Below are 18,537 nucleotides of genomic sequence, written 5' to 3'. Positions count from 1 at the left end.
ATTTAAATGTCAGATTTTTTTTTTTTAATATTTATTTATTTGGTTGCCCCGGTTCTTAGTTGCAGCACACGGGATCTTTGCTGCCGCGTGCAGGATCTTTAGCTGCGGCATGTGAACTCTTAGCTGCGGCATGTGGGATTAGTTCCCTGACCAAGGATCAAACCTAGGCCCCCTGCATTGGAAGTGCAGGGTCTTAGCTACTGGACCACCAGGGAAGTCCCTTAAATGTCAGATTATTAAACAACAAAAACTCAGGCATAAAATTTGCAAGAAAGGGAAAAGAAAGGGGAGAGTGAAGGGCCGGCATGGGGGGCGGGGGGTGTCTCAGTCCCTTTTGAAGAGGAAGAGTTTCCATGGTTGCATGCCCCAGCAACATTCCAGTTCTGAGGGGTTTAGGGAAATTTCCCAACTTTTGTCAAGCAAAAAAAAAAAAACCCCAAAAAGTCCTGATACTCCACAGGCAGACACAATTGTTGCCCACTTCTGCTCCTCTCCATGCTTTTTGCTAACAGAAGCCCCTACATGGCCACCCAGAACCCAAAGACCATCTTCCAGCCTCCTTGGGAACTCGGTTTGGCTAGTTCCAGCTGAGGGGATGTAAACAGAAATGCCAAGTTAACTTCTGGGAACTTTCCTTCAAGGGAAGTGCTACGCTTCTTTACCCTTTTCTTCTGGCTCTAATGCCTGGTGCTCAAGCAGCCACCTTGGACCATGAGGAATGAGGGCTGGGCCGTATCCTAGGGCTGGTGGAAGGGGAGGTTGTGAGGGGCCTGGGTTCCCCACAGCTTTGTGAAACTGCTATATCAATCCTGGAATGCCCTCTCTGGTCTTTTTATGTCAGTAAAGAAAAACCTAGGTATTTAAGGCAGTGTTAACTTTTTTTTTTTTTTTTTTGGCCGCGCCTCACGGCATGTGGGATCTCAGTTCCCTGACCAGGGATGGAACCCACACCCCCTGCAGTGGAAATGCAGAGTCTTAACCACCGGACCACCAGAGAAGTCCCAAGGCTGTGTTAACTTAGGTTTTTTGTCAACTTATCCTGATAATGATGTCCTCCTCCCTGAATATCTGGTGCCTGCTTGATTTATGTTTATATAACTGGAAGGGATCACTCAGCTATTTTCAGGACAGGACACTCATCACTTTCCAGAACAAAGTCTGCTCCAAGATGACTTGATTCCTTTACCATTAGATATTGATTAAAAAAAAAAAAAGGCAATACCTAAGTACTTAAGTACCTAAGTACAACATTAGAAAGGAGTGGAAAGTAAGTCCCTCATGCCTCTACCCTTCAGTCTTCCAGTTTCTATCCCCAGAGGCGGCCATTATTATCAATTTCTTAATATATTCTTTGCTGATGGTTTTTCAATGGCAACACCTCTTTTAAAGAGAGGGACACCCGGGCCTCCCTGGTGGCGCAGTGGTTGAGAGTCCGCCTGCCGATGCAGGGGATACGGGTTCGTGCCCCGGTCTGGGAGGATCCCGTGTGCCGTGGAGCGGCTGGGCCCGTGAGCCATGGCCGCTGGGCCTGCGCGTCCGGAGCCTGTGCTCCGCAACGGGAGAGGCCACAACAGTGAGAGGCCCGCATACCGCAAAAAGAAAAAAAAAATAAATAAATAAAAAAAAAAAAAAAAAAAGAGAGGGACACCCTGTTATACAATACACCTATGTAAATAAATATGTCAATATCCACATCTCTGTATAAAAAGTCTGAGTTATTTTGGTCTTGCTACCCACAACCCTTCAAATGAGATCACATTTACTTCATGGCCTAAATGCAAATGTTCAAGCCCTCAGCCACATGACTGCCAAATGTCTGTTCCCTTCCCTAGCCTTCTTTGTCCCTAGTGTGAAATACTTCCCGGGATCTGACTGAGCAGAGAGTGAGGCAGGGGTTATGTCTAGGGAGACCCTATTTCCAAGGCCACAAAAGACAGCTCCATCTGAGTGAATTAAAAAGGGTCAGAGGACTGGGTTTTACTTGTGAATTCGCAAATCATTTTTTTCGGTAAACATAGTGATAGTCACCATAATTGCAAACATACTTAATGAGCATGTACTCTGTGCCAGGCACTGTACTAAGACCTTATATGCATAATCATGTTGAAACTCACAATGACCCTATGAGTTAGGTACCAATAAATGGCATTCCTGTCTTATAAATGAATGAGGCAAAGAGGTTAAGTCATTAGCTCAAGGCCACCAGAAAAAAAGGGGAAATTCTGATTTGAATTCCAACAGTCTGAACCCAGGCTCTTAACCACAAGACAACCCTGACAACCTGATCAGATGATAAACCCCATGCATGCAGGGACTTTCTCTGAGGGCTCAGGACACCACCTGGCACAGAACAAAAGCATAATATCCACTTATTAACTCTACATTGGTGGTGGGATAAGGATAGCTGCATCCTTTCCCAGTAACTACAGTCTCACGTCCTCTGCTCAGGGCACACCCTCCAAAAGCCAGGCCCAAGGGAAGGCCAAATGGGGCATGGAGGGCCTATATGAAAGGGTTGGAACCTGAGGGCTGTGCTGGCTCAGAGGGACCATTCTCTAACCTGGTGAGGCCTGATGTACTGAGCCCGCCCAAAGGAGCCAGGCCCTCAATTCTGCATTATTTAAAAATTATTTTTTAAATTGGAGTATAGTTGCTTTACACTGCTGTGTCAGTTTCTGCTGTATAGCAAAGTGAATCAGCAATATATATATATATATATATCCTCTTTTTTGGATTTCTTTCCCATTTAGGTCACCACAGAGCACCGAGTAGAGTTCCCTGTGTTATACAGTAGATTCTCATTAGTTATCTATTTTATACGTAGTATCAATAGTGTATATATGTCAATCCCAATCTCCCAATTCATCCCACACCCCCTTCTCTACATCTGTTTCTGCTTTGCAAATAAGATCTTTACCATTTTTCTAGATTCCGCATATATGCATTAATATACGATATTTTTCTCTTACTTCACTCTGTATGACAGTCTCTAGGTCCATCCACGTCTCTGCAAATTGCACAATTTCGTTCATTTTTATGGCTGAGTAATATTCCATTGTGTATAGGCACCCCATTTTCTTTATCCATTCATCTGTTGATGGACATTTAGGTTGCTTCCATGTCCTGGCTATTGTAAATAGTGCTGCAATGGACATTGGGGAGCATATATCATTTTGAACTATGGTTTTCCCTAGATATATGCCCAGTAGTGGAGTTGCTAGGTCATATGGAATTTTGCAGCTTTAACCCTACCCTGTGCTGGACACATTTTTATCAAGTTTGCTCCACCCCCTTCTGCTGAAGAATTCTTTTTAGATGCGTTAGTATCAGATTTACCTGTTTTGTCTACTGCTGTACCTATGACAAGACTCTGGACATAGCAGGCCTTTATTAGTCAAATGAATGAAAGAACCGTTAAGCTAGACACCTGATCCTGGCCAGGTGGCATCTTCAGGGCACGGGTGTGGAGGACACTTTGCTGTGTCCCACTGGGTTTGAATTAGCTACACTGGGGGCAGGGGGCGCTGGGTGCTCACTGCTTACCTCTAGAGGCTGGCTTGCAGCGGGAACATTAATTATCTTGGGAGTTACAGCTCCCATGTATCCCAATCACCCTGTTTCACAACCCACAGGGATGAACTGCTACACTTTTTTGTATAACAAGTTTTCTTCTTTTGAGTTTTGGTAGAAAAAGAGAGTTCTGCCAAGAGACAACAAAAATTCAAGAAAAATAATCATTCCATAGTGTCAGATTCAATCAGACATGAATCAATGTGAATACAAATGGATAAACCCTGAAATAGAAACACAGCACTGTAATTTATTTAACTCTGACACAGACTCTGAAAGACTCCGGAATGTCTCTTCTGCCCCCAAAGTCTTGAACAAAGCGGGGAGAATGGGGGGATAGGGGGTGGGGACTGTAACTGAGTCAATCGCTATTTCGATCCCCTGGTACGTAGGATGGAAAAACGGTCAAGAACTGGACAGATCACCAGTCAGAAACATGTGTCTGTTAATGGATGAGACGGAATTTAAATGTGTTTTTCTTATTTCTTCCAAACAGGCCAGAATAAAATCCTAACCTTCTACTGAGCTCACTCCTGAGAACACACTGTTATCTGGTGTTTGAGTTCGGCGCTTGCACAAAGCCCGAGGCCAGGGCAGGGCAGATGGTCACATTAGGGACAATTTTAACTCCCACCCCTGGGACGCACGGTGGAGAGCCTGGAGTAGGGTTTACTGGCCAGCACTCCCTATGGGCCCAGCAGGGCTGGCAGCACCACGAGGATATCTCACTCCTCACTGGGGGTGTGCCCCTTCCCGGAACCTGTGCTGGTCTGAACCCGACCCCAGGCCTGCAGCCACTGCAATTACAGGTCTCACGCAGGGAGTCAGGGAGTGCTCACGGAGGCAGGAAGAGGCTCCTGGCGGTGCTGCCTTTATTTAAAAAAAATTTTTTTGGCCACCCACAACGGGTGGCATGTGGGATCTTAGTTGCCTGACCAGGGATGGAACCCGTGTCCCCTGCAAGGGAAAGTGCAGTCCTAACCACTGGATGGCCAGGGAAGTCCCAGTGCCGCCTTTATTACTCACAGCAGCACATGGATGCCACGGTCCCTCCCCCCACCACTTCACGTATGTGTCCAACAGAGCAAGGTGGGCGTCGGTGTTCCCTCCCGCCACCCAATTCCACCCTCCCTGGCCCTTGCGTGGATTCCAGCAGTCCTGGATCTGATCAGACCTGCGGCTTACTTCCCAGGTGAGTTTTCAGGAAGCCAGCCGTGTGGCTCTGTGGCTCTTGGCAGGTTGGGTGAGAGAAGCAGAGTCCGTGGTTAGGCTTCATGGGGCAACCCTGAGTGTGTTAATGGACTCAACACTTTGTCTTCAACCAGGCCACCTTAGTTCAGAGATGTGTGTGTGTGGGGCTGAATGTAAAAAATGGCTTTTTTTCACATCACTGGCACCCTAAGAGAAGTCTGTAGGTTATCCTCATGGGCGTGGGGATCAAACTAATTTTAACAGAATTTAAGCCTGAGCATTGCTGAAAAATCACTCAGGTCAGGAATTCCTAACTCAAAATCACGTCACTATGGGAGGGAAAGCACTCATCCCAAACACAGACCCAAGAACCAAGGGTTATGCTAACTGCCTTAGTGGCATTAACTCAGAACCTGGGGAGTCAACTAGGGAATGACCAAAGAAGGTAGGTACATTATACTGCTTGAATTCTTTTTGACTCTCCCCTACTTTTTCTTTTACCACATCCATCTCTTTAATCATCCATTTTCTTGCTCAACAGATGCCCATCTCTTTGGTTTGTGCTGTTGTTTCTTCCAGTGGCTTGATACACTGAGATGAACAGGCTGTCATTTCAGAAGTAGACCTTCCTTCTCAAGTGCACGGAGCCAGAAAGCAGGGTCAAAGCCCCACTTTTCACTATCGTCTCACTTCCAACCAAGCAGCCTTGGTTTTCCAAGGCCTCATGGGAGGGAAGGAAGAGCCAGAGCGATAAACTTGGCTCTGGGCAGGGAAGGAAGGACGGGATCCATGGAGCGTTCTCCAGAGGGAGTAGATCTGCAGCTGCCGCAGTTCCTTCTCCGTGGCCCTGGGCCAATCCCCAGGAGCAAATTCAGCAAACAACCACCGTCTCCAGAAGCAACCCCCTGTGCTCTCTGAAGACAAGCTACACACATTTCTTTCCTATGTTGCACAAAACCCCCTCATAAGCCTTGAAAAACCCACCAGTGATGGTGCAGTCACTGGCAGAAGCCCAAGCAGGCAGTTAAACATAGGTTTTCCCAGGATGCCCTGTTGGTTCTCTCCTCATAGCCCGACGTGTGCTTTCTATTGTCACAGATGTCCTCTTTGAGGAGCCTGATGTGCCACCTGGGGCGCATCCCCAACCCTAGCTGGCACCCACCCCTGTGCAGGCCTTCGCCCTTCCTGTCTGGGTGACCACTTCAGCCCCGAGAGCTGGTGTCTGCTTGCACCCTCTGGGAGGACCCTCTCCCGCCACTCCCCTGGGACACTTTCTAGGCCCCCAGCTCTGCAATTGCCCCGCGTGCTCTTCGGCCGCAGGTGGCAGGGCACACATGCAGATTCCGCAGGAGGGTGTGGATGCCTCCCAGGTGGTGTGTGGGCCTGGACCAGCCTCACTCCTCATCTCTGTGTACACGACAGTCCCCCCCTCAGCAGGCTCCACGCTCCAGCGAGGCGTCTCCAGGCCATGAAGGATGGGTTTGCTTCGTCATGAGGTTGAGCCCCAACTATGGGGGTCGGAAGTCGACAAAAAGAGGGTAGCTGGGAGGTCTGCAGAAGATGTTTCAGAGCAGCGTGGCCTCACGACAGTTTCAGCTCAGTTACAGATCCTACATGACCCCATTTGCTTAACCAGTTTTTCCAGTGACGCTTCAAAGCTGGCTTTCTTGGTTTCTATTGCTTCTTGGTTTCAAAAGGAAAACCAAAATAATAATAAAAACTCCAGATTCTTCAAAGTGGACAAATAAATAATAGTAACAATATTTACATTAGTATGTCACACTTGGAGATTGCAGCATGACTGGGGAACGGAAGAACTGAGAATGTGCCCTGGCCCTGGGGCTTAGACCTGGCTCCCGGTCAGGGTGGGACACCACTCTGAGTGGACAGAGGGACAGGTGAGGTGGGAATGAGCAAAGATTCTGGGCTGGGGGCTCCTCAAGTCCAGGGAGGTGGAGTGGGCAGGAGGTGCTGAGCTGTCCCTAGATTAATTAGGTTTCAAACAAACAGACAAATCTCGGTTCTCCCCAGCAAGGACTGGGCTGTGGTCTGGGTCACTGGCTGAGTTGCTCCTAGGATGCCGGGGGCCTTCTCTGACTGCCAGCATAGTGGGGATGGCAGGGCCTCGGTCCTGGGGAGCACAAAGCTCACGAGTCAGCTGCTGGCCTCCAGCCCCTTTCCAGACAACAAGGAGCCGAGGTCAGGAACGGTCCCCTCTTCCCTGGACTATGTGACAAGGGGGATGTGGAATTCGTTTGTGTCGAAGATCAGGGGCCTCCTGGGAGGGCTTGGGTCCCTGTCAGCCTTGTGGAGCAGCTTGAAGAGCCCGGTTCCAATGTTCATGGGGATCCCCATGATGATGCATTCAGACACCCCTGAAACCAACCAGAAAGGATGTTAGAGGGCTTCTCGACACACGGGTAGGTTTTCAGGACAGAGAGACTACTGACTTGGGAGTCAGAAACTGGGCTTGGAGTCCCAGCCCCACTACACATCGATGGATTGAATCCGGGCTGTTCGCTTCACGCCTCATCTATAGATGCCGAAGGCACGGCATGGCGCTCCTGGACGGGTTGGGGGAAGTCCAGCGAAGGGCAGTGCCCGCTCACGGCACCGCTGCTGGCTCAGAGGTCTCTGCATCTGAGCCAAAGGCACCGGGTGGGCCTCACCTTCATGAGCACTATACTCAGACAGCAGGGATATACTGAATGACACTCAGGAAACCCCAAGTTTACCACCCAGCACTTCCTTAACTTAGGGCCCAGGAGACAAGCAAATGGGATCATACTAAGCAGATGCCAATCCCCCTGGAGGCAGCAGCAGAGACTTGTTCCCTGCGCCCAGGGGTCAGGGCGGCTTAACAGAACCCCAACCTCGGAGTCCACAGCCTGAAAAAGAGACACTCGGAAGGCAGGGCCCTCGTAGAGTGACAGGAGTAAGGCGACAGTGCAGATTCTCCAAGCTCCTTTTCAGATTTTTAAGACCTAAATGTTGGGCTCTGCGTCAGGCTTCTGGTTTTACAACAAGCAAGCGTATACCTGCTATGTTCTGGGCTTTGTGCTATCAGGGCACCAGAGAGGCAAACAACCAAACTAAAAACCAACACGTAGTAAGGGCTGACACTGAGTTACAACATTTAAAGGACCAGGAGATTTCAAAGCTGGGGTAGGGTGACCACACTAGGTGCCCAGAGGGGTCAGTGGTGGAGAAGGGGCGGTGGGTGGGGCCACAGCAGGCCAGCAGCAAAGACCAGGCTCAGCGTCCTGGTGGTAGAACTGGGGAGCTGGGTCTCAGCCCTGCTGTCAAGCAGACTTGCTCTTATTTTTCCCTTGGCCTTGCCCTTCTCCTGCCCCAATCTCTGCTCCCATTTCTTTCCTTTTACCTTTCATTATCTTAAAGAATTATGTAATTTCTCTTTCCCTCTATTTGCAACCTGTGCCCCTTGGGAAAGAAAGAGTTAATCTCAGGAGCAAAAAATAGGCATATACTGACTGGGGCCCCACCTGACCGTCGTCTTGGGTGGCCAATCCACACAAGGAGGTGAGAGGGGGAAATGGCCACTAGGAAGCAGAGCTCTGGTGGCGGGGACGAAGGCCAGGCCTGGCGTCGCTGCTGGAGCCCTAGGCCCTCACAAACTCCCACCTCAGGACACAGGGTCTTGCTGCGGCATGAGAAAGGCTAGAGCAAAGTGGGCACTCCGGGTGGGCAGGGATGTGCTGTGACAGCCGCCCCTTGGGCTCCCTCTCCCCCAGGCCCGTCAGAGAGGCACTGTGTGGTGGGAGAGGAGGCTAGAGCAGGGCAAGACACTCACCACAAGCGAGTCAGTTCCCTCGGTCTTCTCACCGAGAAAGGGTTCGATACCTGCGCCTCACTGATGTGCTGAGACACCATACGAGGTGCCCGGCACAGGCGTGCTGGCTGCCTTGCTCAGGAAGTCAGGACAGTGGGTGCCTGGCGCAGGATCGGAGTGGCCGACTGTAATTCTGAGGACTAGAAAATCCCTACATGCCCAGCGGCGATCTTTTCTCTGTACTGACAGAGAAGCCTTCTACAAATGTGTGGGATGCAGGCTGCCACAGTCAGGCTTTGGAGATAAAAGATAGGTCAGTTCCAATTCCATGATCTGTGACTTTATTCTTAAGTAAAAGCTCTGCCTGCTCAGTTTCTCCACCTCCTGAGAAGCCCCGGCCATGGTCTAAGCTGCATCAACAAAGGCCTCTGGGGAGGCTGCTACGAACACCAAACCTACCACACACGGAGTCCTTCTGCCCGAAGTAGGCGGCGTCAAAGAGGTGGTCGGCTGTCTTCTCAAAGGAGGCCAGCATCAGCACGCTCTCCTTCATCTTGGCCAGGCCAAACCTAGTAATGCCCAGGACTTCACCCTGCGCCACGGGAGAGAGAGCCAGAGTGGTACTCATGCCACTTACAAAACGCATGCCCCGCCTTCCCTCAACAGAAGCAGCAAAAATCAGCAGAGCAGCAAGTCAGAATCTCAGGTTTAAACAGAATCCTAACAGCTATCTGTCCCACCTGTGTCCCTCTGAGGCCATCAGCCACTGACAACACAGATCCTTACACTCACAGCCGGATGCCATTGGAACAAAGAATTAAGAACTGAGAAGTAAAGAGTGGATATATGTATATGTATAACTGACTCACTTTGCTGTACAGCAGAAACTAACAAACATTGTAAATCAACTATACTCCAATAAAAATTAATTAAAAAAAGAACTGAAAAGTAGGGAATTCCCTGGAGGTCCAGTGATTAGGACTCTGCGCTTTCACTGCTGAGGGTCTGGGTTCAATCCCTGGTTGGGGAACTAAGATCCTGCAAGCTGCACAGCATGGTCAAAAAAAAAAAAAAAAATCCCTGAAAAGTAGAATTAAGAATCTAACTTTTAAAAGTCAGAGTACTTCTGGGCTTCCCTGGTGGTGCAGTGGTTGAGAGTCCGCCTGCCGATGCAGGGGACACGGGTTCATGCCCCAGTCTGGGAAGATCCCGTATGCCGCGGAGCGGCTGGGCCCGTGAGCCATGGCCGCTGAGCCTGCGCGTCTGGAGCCTGTGCTCCGCAACGGCAGAGGCCACAACAGTGAGAGGCCCGCGTATAGCCAAAAGAAAAAAAAAAAAAGAAAAGTTAGGTGCTTCTGAAGATGTTTCTTATGGTTCAAAGAACTCAAAACTCAAATAATTTAAAAGCCTCAAGGTAGAAAAAGAGTTACGTAAATTTAGGTGCTTTCATCTAAAGGTATGTTGTGCCATCATTAAAAAAGTGTATTTATAAAACTATGTAACAACATGGAAAAGATTTATAATGTTAGAAAAAAGTCAGAATAAAAATGACATGCTCGGGCTTCCCTGGTGGCGCAGTGGTTGAGAGTCCGCCTGCCGATGCAAGGGACACGGGTTCGTGCCCCGATCCTGGAAGATCCCACATGCCGCGGAGCGGCTGGGCCCGCGAGCCATGGCCGCGGAGCCTGTGTGTCCGGAGCCTGTGCTCCGCAACGGGAGAGGCCACAGCAGTGAGAGGCCCGCGTACAGCAAAAAAAAAAAAAAAAAAAAAAAAAAAAATGATATGCTCGGGACCTCCCTGGTGGTGCAGTGGTTAAGAATCCGCTTGCCAATGCAGGGGACACGGGTTCAAGCCCTGGTCCGGGAAGATCCCATATGCCGCGGAGCAACTACGCCCGTGTGCCACAACTACTGAGCCTGTGCTCTAGAGCCCGTGAGCCACAACTACTGAGCCCGCGTGCCACAACTACTGAAGCCCGCAAGCCTAGAGCCCATGCTCCCCAACAAGAGAAGCCACAGCAATGAGAAGTTCGCGTACCACAATGAAGAGTAGCCCGCACTCGCCGCAACTAGAGAAAGACGCGCGCAGCAACGAAGACCCAGCACGGCCAGAAATACCAACCTCAGTTCCCCCCTCAGGTTATGTTAACTTGTTCTTTAACCTGGAAATGGCTACAGAAGAAGTGTGATGAATGGGTTTAACAGGGAATAAACCTCAGTTTGCCATGGAATCCTTGGGCTTTTGGCAATGGCTAGTTTTCTTTTAGGATAAAATTTCTAAAAAGGATAAAAACCATGTTCTGTCTCCTGCCACGAGGTTGAAATTTTCACGCTAGAATTTTAACAGTATGCCCAATCCTGACCACTGTACTTCGGTCTTGGGGTAACGGTGGTCATCACAGTTGGGCACGCTACGTGTCCTACAAGCTTTGTGCTCCCGAAACTGGGTTTGCGACGCCTGGCTGCCAGGCCCCCACGAACCTTGTAGGTCATGAGGTCAGAGAGCAGCATCACATGCCGCCGGTCGATGCTCATGCCGTGGTTGACCATCGTGTACTGGATTTCGTTGATGATAGTCGTCCGGGCAGCTTCGATGCCCAGAGTTTTCTCCACCTGCGGAGGGCCAGGATGAGCAGAGGCAGCCATGTCCTCCTCTACCCTGCAGCTCCCGGCACCCTGTGCCCTTCCCCAGAGATGGGAGTGCAGACCAAGAGCAAACGGCAGGGTCGGAGGAGTGTGCCAGGAGGGAGACGGGATGACTGCAAGGTGGCCCTGGCCGTAAGCAGTACCTCATACGTGTTGTTAGAGGTAGTTCGGGTGCCCTTCACACCGTGGGTGGCCATGACTGCCCGCAGGTTATCACCCTCCACCAGGAGCTTGTACTTCTCCTTTCCGCTCTGCTCGTCGATGTGGATGACAGCTCGGGACACCTCCGGGATGCCCTGCACCACCACCTGGACTCACAGACAGATAAGGCTCCAGACCCTGCAGTGCCTGCGGCCCCCACCCACCCAGGAGCCTGGGAAACCACAGCGGCTGTGAGAACTGGGAACGTCATGGCCTGGGTTTGTGACCTTGATCACCCCATTTTCAGAGGTGATTGTCAGCAACATGCCAAACTTGGGAGTGACTGTGTGCTGCTCTAGTGGTTGGGGGGAAGCAGAAGCTCAGGGGACCATGCCCCCTTCCACCACCAGTTTTATGAAAGAACAAAGAGAAACCCAGAACAGGGAGAGTTGGTGAGGCAGTGCTAAGAAGGAAACCGGAACCTGCCTGACTCCTTAGGGGTGTAGCGAAGAAACGAAGAAACAGGGCGCCACCCTCGGTCTCAGCAGTGACAACGCCCCTGTGGCTTCCTGACACCTGACTCTTCAGGTTAGAGGTAAGCGCGGTCCCTCCCTTTATGCATCTCCAGGTATTAGGCCAGACGCGGTCCTGGAGAGGTGACCTGTGTCTCACCTTGGGGAGATCCTCTTTCAGAAACTGCAGCACATAGTACATGGAGCTCTTGCTGTTCTCTCGGGGGGTGACACACACCACAGCCTCACCATGCACGGCCACGTCGCCAGGCTTCACGCGGAGCTTGGACATGCAGATGGAATACCTCACCGTCTCAGCGTTCACCTGTGAGGGGCCGCACACCCAGGACATGACTAGCAGAGTTTGGAGGCTGCAGTTCCAGTGTTTCTTGGTCTTTTTGCATCGTTGCCCCTCTAAGAAGCCTTTTCAGTCACTTTTCCCCCGATCTCTCTCCACACCACGATATTTTAATACCAGAGATATACTGTGTATTTATGTGCCATAATGTATACCTCTGCCTTATTCATTAAAGAGTAGATCCCCACCCCCCAACCCTTTTTTTGCCATTGCTACCTGCACATAAACACCAATGATAATTAAGCCAGGTCAATCCACTCATCCAAAAACATCTCCTGAGCCAGCCAGGTACTATGCTGGGGGCCCACAGGTGAGTAAGACACAGCCAGCACTACGGTCCTTCCAGATGCTGTAATGCTGTTATCACAGCAAATGGGTATTATGGCCTGCACAAAACCTCCACTAATTTCCTGTGTGTCCCTGAGTGGCAATCTCTGTGCTGGGGTCAGGCGTAGAGAGAAAATGTGAAGGTACAACAGACTCACAGAACAGACACTGAGTGAAAGCCTCTGCAGTGTTTCCTGTGCCTTGCATAGCTCTTGACCTAGTTTATCAGCGCCTATCTTGGGGCTAAAAGAGGATGACTTCCGCCACGCATTTAATTACGTGACTCACTTCCAGCCTCAGAAGTCTGATCCGTTCCAGGGAGAGCTTGACGAGAATAAAGCAATCGTCCGGAAGAAACACTTCTTCAATATACTCTGAAATCTGTGGTGTCAAAAGATCAGAATGTTCATCAGTCACTTTCCCTTCCCTCAGAGCATCCAAGGCTCACTCTATTTTTTTAAGGACACAGAGCAGTGTGGACACACTGACTAGTAAATCCACTACAAGTGGTTCTTACGCTTACTGGCAACGCTGCTGGTTTAGTTTTCTTATTGTTAAGAGGGATTTCTTCTTACCTCTCCCAAGAGGGTTTTCTCAATTCTCCCTTTCACAAGGCGAGCGTAATCTGCATCGTCGTCCTTGTCCAGCTGTGCTGTGATGATTGGAGTGCTATGGGAAGTAAGGGCAAATGATGACAGCACAAGGAATGAGGCTGTTTGAAGAACACCGCTTTGTTAAGCCTGGGTACCACTTGCAGTTGTAATGTTAACAGCAACCGCAATGTACTGAGCATTTACTGGAGTCGGGCATGCCACTGAGGGCTTCACATACACGTGCTCATGAGGCAGCCCACTCGATCAGTCACTGAGTGACTTTCAGAACATTCTTCCTGGCCAAGCGAACCTACCTTTTCCTCTTTGGGCCTAACGAGTAGTTATTTCGGTTCTGTTCCCTGAGTAAACTGACCCTTCGTGTACTGCAGCTTCCTCCACTTCCACTGCCACCCCTACAATCTCCTCTTCAGGACACCTCCAGCTCCTCCAACCACCAGCTAGGAGCTTCCATCCTCGCTGTCCTGGACAGCATCCCCCGAACGCACATTCCTGGGAGATCTGACCAACCTAGAGGAGGCAGGCAGAACTCCTGCCACCCTGGACGTCTACAGGTGCTGTTCTAGAACCAAGTACAGCTTTCTTTCATTTAATGTTATACTGTCATTTCGTTAGACTCGGATCAGAGGTGAAACATGATTTTGTCACTGAATGCACTATAAGGTATTTCTATCTTTCCTAGTCTCACATCACCCACAAATCCTATCATGAAATCACCGGGGCGGGGGTGTGGGCGGACTGGGAGTGTGTCACAGAATATGACCATAGCTCAAGTGGTAGACACGTTAGTCAGGCCTAGTGAGGCTGGGAATAATGACATCAAAAGGATGAAATCTACACTGACACATGGTTCCAAGTTTTCCAGGCATTTTTTTTAGGTTTCTCTCTTTCATGTGACTTGTGGCCATAAATTACCATTGCATCAATTTTGACTCTATCCAGTTTGGACTTATTTTTTTCCAGTTTGGGTTTTGTAAAAGGCAAGATAAGATTAACACAAGCATGCGTCACTCCGGAGTTTGAGAAACTGCCTGCTAGCATCTCTCTCTCTCTCTCTCTCTCTCTCTCTCACACACACACACACACACACACACACACGCACACACCCAAGAGAAATACTGTTTCTCAAGGATCATGACAGGTGAGTGTGAGAACAAGAGGGACACGGAGGCGGGCACCTGATGGCCTTGGAAGCGTTGATGATCTCTTTGATGCGGGGCACACCCAGGGTGATGTTCATGGAGGCCACACCCGCGAAGTGGAAAGTCTTCAGGGTCATCTGGGTGCCCGGCTCGCCAATGCTCTGGGCACAGAGTGCGCCCACGGCAGAACCTGGCTCCATCTGTGCCCTGAAAGGACAAGGTAGGGATGAAAAATCCAGTAAAATTGCTAAGGAGACGGGGATGAAATGTACAGCGTGGGAAATACAGACAATAATGATGTAATATCTTTGTATGGTGGCAGATGGTAACGAGGCTTATCGTGGTGATCCTTTTGCAATATACAGAAATATCGAATCGCTATGTTGTGCACCTGGAACTTGCACAGTGTTGTAGATCAACTATACTTCAATTAAAAAGAAAAAACCAGGGAATTCCCTGGCAGTCCAGTGGTTAGGACTCCAAACTTTCACTGCCAGGGCTCGGGTGGGCCCAGGTTCAATCCCTGGTTGGGGAACTGGAAGTAAGATCCTGCAAGCCTCACGATGCAAGGGGGGAAAAAAAAGGGGGGCCAAAAAAGACAAAACCAAAAACTGCTGGGGAGGCTTCTGATTATCTCCTTTCAACAGAAAAAATACAGATGCCATCAGGGCCAGGAAGGAATTGGCAAGGACCGAGGCTAGGCTTGTGATAGAGGAAGAGCCTGGCACAAATCAGTTACAGGTGCAGATGAGGGGACGTGGTGCTCAGAGGGGTCCGATGATGACAGTGAATACTGAGGGGCTACCGGTGGTCAGCGTGGGATGACTGGAGAAGATCTAAGAGCTCTGCTAACAAATGGTACTGAAGGTGGACAGAGCAGCTGGCAATTGCCAAATATATCGGTAGTTTCTCTGTGGGGAGAGGGCAGTCGGAAATTTCTTTGCAATTTTTCCACATCTTGGAGCACCCAGCCTGTCTACCCACTGGAGTCCCTAGGGAAGTGGTGACAGAACCTGCTCAATGCTGGCAGTCAGTAAGCGGTGTGGGTGCAGGATTTTGTTTCCTGGGGAAACAGGAAGCATACAAGAGAACCCACGTGACTGCCTGGCAGTCTAAGACAGTTAGCATCCTTACCTCATGTACTTGTCCCTACACGTCTCCAGAAACTTTTCTATTTGGGTGGGGGTGATCCGGTCCAACTGGTACAGCACCCGGGGCTGGAAGGAAAAAAGCCAAGTATGAGTCAGGGGCTGGCAGCAATGGAAAATACCTCCATGTCCTGACACATCTGGGAGGGCCGTTACCTCTGTTGTGCCGTTATCGTTGATGCCATATTTATCTCGGGTTTTCTTGATCTTCTCAGAAACCTCCTTAACGAATTTTTTTATCTCCTGAAAGATTACACAACAAACATCAGATACATATTTCTCAGCAATTTGGATGACATGATTCGTTTTGTAAACTTCAGTAACGTGACAAGTCCGTCCTATTTTAGTGGCAGCTAAATATGACACTGTAAAGGGTACGAAATGGATACAGGTTCTATTACAAAATGTTTTTCCAAGGAACACGACACACCATCCACACCCCGGACACATCGTTCATTGGTTTAGTGTTTCTAAGGCCTTTTTACTCTGATGATGCTTCATATGTATAGAGTGAAGGCAGGATAGCCTTTCCCACTTGCCGCCTTCTCTTCTCTCCCCTGGCACACCCTGCTGCCCACATTCACGCAGCCCAGAGTAAGTACAATTGAACCACTTGTACTTTTAGTCTCTAGATTGATAACTTTTTGAGGTTTCTTCTGCAGTTGTTCTGGTCAATTTAAATACTACAAAGTATGGTTTTGTAGACACTGTACATTTCAAACACTTGCCTTCATTTCAAAGGAAACACTCCCAAGTCCCAGCTTTGTCTCTGACCCCCAGCTCTGCATTGGTCCCCCATCATGCTCCCTTCCCCCACACAGTCAGAACTTTGTAAGGTCTCCAGGAAACCACTCTCAAAGCTGGAAATGAAACATCGGCAAATCTGCTGTTCCCATTGTATTTAAGAACAGCACTCTACACCCCCGGACAATGACAAAATGGAGCAAGAAAAAGGTGAAAAGTACATCACGTGGAGGATCCATAGGGCACGGCTAGAGATGACAGGCCTAAGTTTTCTGGAAACTGCTCTAAGGTGAAGACCCATCTGCTTTACAGTTTATAGTGTGTCTGTGAAATGAACCCAGCCTCAAGGTCACTCCTAGAACCAGGATCAGCTAGCATCTCCTCTCGGGGAGTTCTTACGGAGGTTATGGTATGCTTTGATGAACCACACCCATCCGTCCCGCTGCCAGGGGGTCAGCACCGTGGGACTGACTCTTAGGGCGCTTCTCAGGTGAGCTAATGGCACACCCCGTGCAGCGGCAGTGTCCTTCAGAGGCTGCTCACCAGCCGCTCTGGTTTGATCCAGGGGAGTTTTTGAGAATATGGGAAAGGGTGGATAGACTGCACTTCCCCTCAGCAGCCCTCAAGGGAATATAATTCCCCTCAGTTGGTTTTGGACAAATTGTGAGGGCACTCTGGCCAACTACAGGCATCCAGCTGCTCCGCGCGGTAGGCTGAGGGCAGATCCACACACCCGGACGGACCAGTGGGCGGGCCCGAGGACTGGACGCATGCCGTAGTGGCTGCAAAGCCTCACGAGGTCTTGATTCTTGATTCCGAGGCCGGCTGAGGGGAAGTGCAGTCTATCCACCCTTCCTTGTCTCCCAGAGAGACCAGCATGGCTGCCCAGAGTCTGCTCAATCTATATCACATAGTTGAAAACATCACAAGTTTTGTCTGAAACAAATGTTTCAAAAAGCAGACTGAACAGAAGCCCACTTTTGCAAAAACAAAATCCTCTAATGCAGGGGTCCCCGACCCTTGGGCCACGGACCGCTACCAGTCCGCGGCCTGTTAGGAACCGGGCCGCACAGCAGGAGGTGAGCGGCGGGCGGGCAGGCGAGCGAGCGAAGCTTCATCTGCCGCTCCCCATCGCTCGCATTACTGCCTGAACCTCCCCACCCCCGTCCACGGAAAAACTGTCTTCCACGAAACTGCTCCCTGGTGCTGAAAAGGTTGGGGACTGCTGCCATAAGGCACCTACAGACAGCTTAACACTTAACTAGCCAGGTTTTATCCTAACACTGCAAAAATAAATCTCTTTAGCCTCCCCTAGACTAACGAGCAATTTCTAGTTACTATGTTTTCTGAAAGCAAACCACTAAAACTCTGAGGCCCACATGGTCCATGTCCACAAGCTCTTCTTAGTCGGCTGCCGCCCAGCCTGGCAAGCTCTCCCTGTGGGGCGGCAGGGCACTGGCCCCATTGCTCCAGAGCAGAGGCCACTCGGGCTGAATAAGGTCAGGGGCTTGGCCAAGACAAGAGGCCCCTCTACAAAGTCAAATGCCTTCTCCACAGTCTGCTCTCAGGGCAGGGGTTTTCTGCAATGTCATCTTTGCCCACGGGGCATTTCAGTCTGTCTCCTAGGAGCCCAGGTGATCAGGGGGCTACGTGGGTGGAATCCACCACACCTTGGCCGCCCCTTGCTCATGAACACAGGTTTCCCATGACTGTCCTTGTTGGTCAACTCTCTTCATTGACAAAGCGTGGAAATACGTGGAGGGTTACCATGCCGCTCAGCCATCATTCTAGGCAGAAAAGACTTTTATTTAAGAAAGGACTTTTACTAATTTACAAGAACTTGAAAATTCTCAAGAGACTCTTTAAAGAGAAACTCTCCAGGCTTACTGATTAATTACAGGTTTGAGGCCATGTTTTCAGATACACTTAGTTATTACAAACCACGGGTGGAAATTAGAACTGGAGAGGGCAGTGAGACAATCTCTCCTGGTGTGGCTCTGCCTAAAACTGTGAATCTTCAGAAGCGATAATACCCACTTCCACTTAATTTTTCCCCTGTATTATTCAGTTTTAAGAGCCTCCTTTACATGGGTGACGTCCTCCCTGAGACTACTTGTCTAGCTGTGGTTGTGTCCTTTAGGGCGAACTTCCGAAAGCCTTCTTGAACCAGATGTTGCCATTCGATTGCCAGGTGTTCAAGGCACAGGCTAACCAGATGTTGCTGTTCGATTGCCGGAGCCCAAGGCCAAGCAGACCAGGGCGTTTTCATCTGAGAAACTCCACACACATGAGCAGTCAAGAGCACACACCTCAAACCATTCCCCAGCTCAGGTGCTGGAAAGGACAGTTTTCAGCTG

General features: G+C 49.9%; 1 protein-coding gene across 2 annotated transcripts in view; it reads right to left on the bottom strand.

The window, feature by feature from the left end:
* Nucleotides 1-6,510: 6,510 nt before the first annotated feature.
* Nucleotides 6,511-18,537, bottom strand: part of POLR3A (RNA polymerase III subunit A) — a 52,943-nt gene continuing 40,916 nt past the window's right edge. For both annotated transcript variants that reach the window (XM_060111569.1, XM_060111558.1), the window contains exons 22-31: nt 15,593-15,679; nt 15,423-15,505; nt 14,325-14,495; nt 13,111-13,204; nt 12,824-12,916; nt 12,011-12,175; nt 11,341-11,505; nt 11,033-11,164; nt 9,011-9,143; nt 6,511-7,136 (exon numbers count right to left, since the gene is read on the bottom strand). In XM_060111569.1, coding sequence (XP_059967552.1) covers nt 6,988-7,136; nt 9,011-9,143; nt 11,033-11,164; nt 11,341-11,505; nt 12,011-12,175; nt 12,824-12,916; nt 13,111-13,204; nt 14,325-14,495; nt 15,423-15,505; nt 15,593-15,679 — 1,272 coding nt within the window. In that variant the 3' untranslated portion in view covers nt 6,511-6,987. The remainder of the gene's footprint in view (nt 7,137-9,010; nt 9,144-11,032; nt 11,165-11,340; nt 11,506-12,010; nt 12,176-12,823; nt 12,917-13,110; nt 13,205-14,324; nt 14,496-15,422; nt 15,506-15,592; nt 15,680-18,537) is intronic.

The sequence above is a fragment of the Mesoplodon densirostris genome, chromosome 1 (genome assembly GCF_025265405.1).
Source record: "Mesoplodon densirostris isolate mMesDen1 chromosome 1, mMesDen1 primary haplotype, whole genome shotgun sequence".
NCBI classification, from domain to species: Eukaryota; Metazoa; Chordata; class Mammalia; order Artiodactyla; family Ziphiidae; genus Mesoplodon; species Mesoplodon densirostris.
The sequence above is the reverse complement of the archived record's forward strand: the minus strand, read 5'-3'. Positions and strand labels throughout refer to the sequence as shown.